Source organism: Chaetura pelagica, unplaced genomic scaffold (genome assembly GCF_000747805.2).
Source record: "Chaetura pelagica isolate M959 unplaced genomic scaffold, ChaPel_1.0 scaffold1939, whole genome shotgun sequence".
Taxonomy (NCBI): domain Eukaryota; kingdom Metazoa; phylum Chordata; class Aves; order Apodiformes; family Apodidae; genus Chaetura; species Chaetura pelagica.
Window position 1 is genome coordinate 23114 of NW_009954670.1, and position 4727 is coordinate 27840.

Genomic DNA, 4727 nt, shown 5'->3' on the forward strand with positions numbered 1-4727 from the left:
CCGGGGGCTCGGCCCTGGGTGCCCCCGCCAGGCCTGGCCAGGGCCACTCTTGGCAGGACACGGTGTTGCCGGTGTCATCCAGCCCAACCAGGACACCCAGGATTGTCCCCACCATCATCACTGGGACGGTGGCCACCGGCCCCTGCTCCCCCATCTCCTCCCCACTCTCCCTCCCACCCCAGTTCTCACCAGATCCAATGGACCTCCTGGAATGGTCCCTGCAGGTGCCAGGGCCATGGGACCCTCCAACTGGGATGGTGGGGGGTTGGGAGGGGACCTGCTGCACCAACACCCCTCACCCATGGGGACCAGGGCTCCTGTGGTGGGTTTTCCATCCTCCAAACCCAACTGGGGATGTCATGGTGTCTTTTGGCCTGCTCCAGGTGGCCACAGACTGACACCCATAGGTGGGCTGAGAAAGTGCTGCACTCGTCACACCCTTGAGTGGGGACAGGTGTGGTGGGCCCCAACACGCAGCCCCAAAGCCAGGGTGGGAGGGGGGAACCCAGGAGCCCTGGGGGTCCCCACTCACAGGTCTTCCCATCCCTCAGGGGGCTACTGCCCACCTGGGTGAGGGGGACCCACACCCCTGCCCGCCTCGTGGTGCGTCTCCAGCCATGTGGGGATGGATGTCCTGCTCCTGCTGTGACGAGGCCACATCCACCATGGATATGTCCTCCAGCCTTTCTGTGGGAAGGATCCAGCTGGGAATATCCCACCTCCCAGTCCTCGACTCCAGGGGCGGGGGCAGAGGTCCTGCTCCCCTGCTGGTGGGTGGTAGCCCAAGTGGGGGCTCGGCAGGATGGGGACACCGTGTTCCTGTGGAGCCTCCAGCTGCTTTGGCTCATGTCCAACCAAAAGCCACCACCAGTAAGAAGTGAAAGCACCTGGTTCCTGCCCTGGGAGAGCAGCGTGTCCACCATCTCCTACCACTTCAGGAAGTCCCGCACGTGGCTCCACAGCTTGGTGATCCAGAGGTTGACCCCCAGGTCGGTCAGGTACTGGATTTCAGGTGTCAGCATCTTGCGGCACAGCTTCCGGTGCTTCTTGTTGATCTTCTTCTTCAAATTGTAGCCCAGGATGGACTTCTCCCCCAGCGGCTGCCAGGGTTGCATGGAGGACTCTTGGATGGCGCTGGCGTCCACAGGGCGTCCCCCATCGATGCAGATGCTCTTCATCTTCTCGTTCTCCCTCTGCAGCTCAGCCACGTCCTTGGCCATCCGCTCCCTCCCGTAGGCCTCCACCTTCCGCCAGAAGGTCGCGTTGAAGTAGCGGTAGAGCTTGGCGTCGATGAGGTTCCAGGAGGTGGCCTTCTCGTAGAGCTCAGGTGTCAGGCGGGAGACGGTGGAACCCTTCCGGGCGTTGAGCTTGAAGTAGAGGATGTCCTCCAGCTGCCAGCACAGCAGGTCCTTCAGCAGCACCAGGGACTCGTCAAAGTACTCGAGCAACATGATGAGGTGGAAACGCTGGTCTATCTCCTGGATGTGCTCGTCCACCTGAGGACTGTTGGCGTTCATGTTGTTATCGTAGCCCAAGTCAAAGAAGAGGAGGTTTTGGAGGTAGTGAGCGTTGAACCCGTTGGGGTCGTAGTAGTGCCAGGGGTCCCAGAGGAACTCAGCCAGCTTGTCCTCCCCCGGCAGCTTCCAGGTGAGGGGGATGACGCGCCCGAAGTAGTGGAAAGAGGACTCGAAGAGGTAGGCCGGGTCCCTCAGCACCGTCACGAAGGTGGCGTCGGGCGGCAGGAGCTTGCGGACCTCGTGGTACTGGAAGCGCATGTGGTTGCAGATGATGTTGAAGCAGGCGCCGGGCCGGTAGTGCCGCACCTGGCTGCGCTCGAAGTACGACGGGTAGTAGAAGTCGTTGCGGCCGTTGGGGAAGGCGAACTTCAAGCCGTGCTTCTCGCCGAAGCGGAAGAGGATGTTGAGGATGGTGCTGCTGGCCGTCTTGTGGGTCTTCATGAACATGACGTTCAGCTTGGGCAGGCAGCTCCCTCCCGAGGGGCCACCCGTGCCGTTGGTCGCTGCCGGCACCCGGCCGGGCGCTGGGCTGGAGGAGCAGGAGGAGGCGACGGGGATCCTGGCGGGAGGAGAGGTGGGAGGACACAGTGAGGGCAGCTCACCCAGCACAGCCCGGCCACCAGGAAGGCTTGGCTGTTTCTTTTACTGGAGGAGCTGGACCTGGGAATGGGTGCTGGACCTGGGGAATAGGTGCTGGGTCTGGGGACAACTGCTGGGCCTGGAGATGGGAACTGGATCTGGGGAAACGTGCTGGGCCTGGGAATGGGTGCTGGACCTCGGGACAGGTTGTCACCCTGGGAATGGGTTCTTGCACCCAGCACCCCCCAGGCTCCCCAGCAGAGACAAACCCCATTTTGGGCAGACCCCTTTTGCCCTCTGTGGGACCAGGGCACCCACCCAGCAGGAGCCCCTCAGCAAGCGGGGCAGAGCCCACTGCCCCCTGTGATCCCCTGCCCTCAGGTGAACCTCCAAGCCACCAAATTAAGCTCCTTCACCACCTGGATGACTCCAGCCATGGAGACACTTCACTATGGGGGCATTCACAGTGCTCAGCATCCACTGACACTGGTGCAGTCTGAGCGGGGATCCCTGTCCCCCCCTACTGGCATGGCTGGGGTGGCCATGGTGATGTTGAGACACACATGGAGACACACTCTCCATGGCTGTAACTCCATGGACAGGATCTGACAATGTCCTGGTGAGGTCTAGAAAACCTAAAGTCCTTGTAGGAGCCATGAAAGTTCCAGCACCCAAGCAGAGAGGGAACTAAGCCCAGAGCGTGGCTCTGCAGAGGAGCTCATGGCCCTGATGGAACACCCAGAGCAACCCAGGTGTTATCTGAGATGCCCTAAGCAGGATCAGAGGCCGCAGTGTTGAGTGACTTTGGACACCCCTAATGAAGATATGAACCTGATCCTTGATAACACTTGATGGCGTGTGACTGGACACAGAGTCCTGAGGCAGGACTGGATCTGGTTTATCAGCTCAGAGAGAAATGAAATGCCTGGAGCTGAGCCCTGGATGTCACCGTGCTGGGCAGAGGGAGCTGTGGACCCCCTGTGCCCAACCTGGTGGGAGAGGGTTTACATGTTGCAGCGCTCTGGTGGCATCTTCCTGTGTGCCCACATACACACATCTTTGGTAAAGAGCACCTGAATAACCCTGCCAGTCCTGCCTGCTCCTCCTGGGAATGTCTCCCATGACAGTTTCCCTCTCCTGGGGATGGGAAGCTGCTGTGGGGGAGTCTTCTGCACCTCCCCATCCCCTCTGCCCAGGCTGGGGATCCCCCCAGGGAGAGTGTCCCCAGCCCCCCTGGGGGCTGGGATTTGGTTGGACTTTAGGAAGAAATTCTTGGCTGTGAGGGTGGTGAGAGCCTGGCCCAGGTTGCCCAGGGAAGCTGTGGCTGCCCCATCCCTGGCAGTGTTGAAGGGCAGGTTGGATGGGGCTTGGAGCAGCCTGGGCTGGAGGGAGGTGTCCCTGCCCATGCAAGGGGTTGGATCTAGATGGTCTTTAATTCCCTTCCAACTCTAACCAGTCTGGGATCCTGTGATTCCCTCTACACATGGGACAGGGCGCAGTATCCAACAGGAGCCTGGAGGAAGGGGACATGTGAAGCTACCAGAGCTCCAGGACTGTCTCCAGTTGCCTGGGGTGGAAGAGGATGGCCAAGCTGCCAGCAGGGGGGGGGTGGCAGGTGGGGACCCCACACTCACTCTGTCATGCTGACTTGCAGTGGGGGGACAGCGTAGGAGTAGAGCAGCAACATGAAGCTGGTCAGGAGGGTCCCCAGGACCAGCCCCTTGCACATGGACCTCCAGGGCTTCCCATGGTACCGCATCCTGGTCACCTGCAGCCAGGGGAGAAGAACCATTAGCACTGGGGGACAGAGCTGTGGGGCTGGGGACAGGGGGACAGAGCCCTGGAGCAGCCAGTCACAGAGCTGGGGGGGCTTGGGGGTGGGCAGGGGACATGGACCCACTGGACAGAGGGTCTGTTGGGCAGGAGGCCCCTTCCCCAGCTGCACATCCATCCACACACGTGCTGTGCATGTACACAGGCAGAGGGCACACACAGACAAACATCCGTGTGTACATGCGTGTATGTGCATATATGTGCAGGGGGGTGACAGGAACACCCATGCACACCTGCACATGCACCAGGACACAGACACCTGTGCGTGTTCATGCACACACATGCACACACAGACGTGTGCACTTGTGCATTCCCCACACTTGCTGGGACACAGACATACCCTGAGCACATTCACACGTGTACGTGCACACGCAGGGGCACACGCAGGGGCACACATCAGCATGTTCCTGCATCCACATGGCTGCACAAGGACACACACACGTGCACTCACACGTTGCCCCATTGCACAAGGACACAGACACTCCTGCACAGGGACACAGGCACCCCCAGCCCCCACACACAGGTGCACACAGAGGGACACAGACACATCCACGCATCCTCCTGCGTGCCCACGTGCACACAAGGACACGGACACACGTGCATCTCCATATATGCACATAACACCCCCACACGTGCACGCACATCCCCACGCGTGCACAGACCCCACGGCAGGCAGCCCCACGCTGTCCCCCATAGACCCCCTCTCCCCGCTCCCACTGCCCCCACAGCCTCCCCCCTGTCCCCACCTGCCGCCACCCGGGTCAGGGAAGACAGGGGGGCACACCGGCTCCCGCGGGA

The 4727-nt window shown here is 61.2% G+C and overlaps 1 protein-coding gene across 1 annotated transcript; it reads right to left on the minus strand.

Annotated features, from left to right (window-relative positions):
- Positions 1–926: 926 nt before the first annotated feature.
- GAL3ST1 (galactose-3-O-sulfotransferase 1) lies at positions 927–3855 on the minus strand. Its single transcript, XM_010005604.1, has 2 exons — positions 3731–3855; positions 927–2076 (listed from the first exon to the last, which is right to left on the minus strand). The coding sequence occupies exons 1-2, from the start codon at positions 3853–3855 to the stop codon at positions 927–929; spliced, it is 1275 nt and encodes a 424-aa protein (XP_010003906.1).
- Positions 3856–4727: the final 872 nt, after the last annotated feature.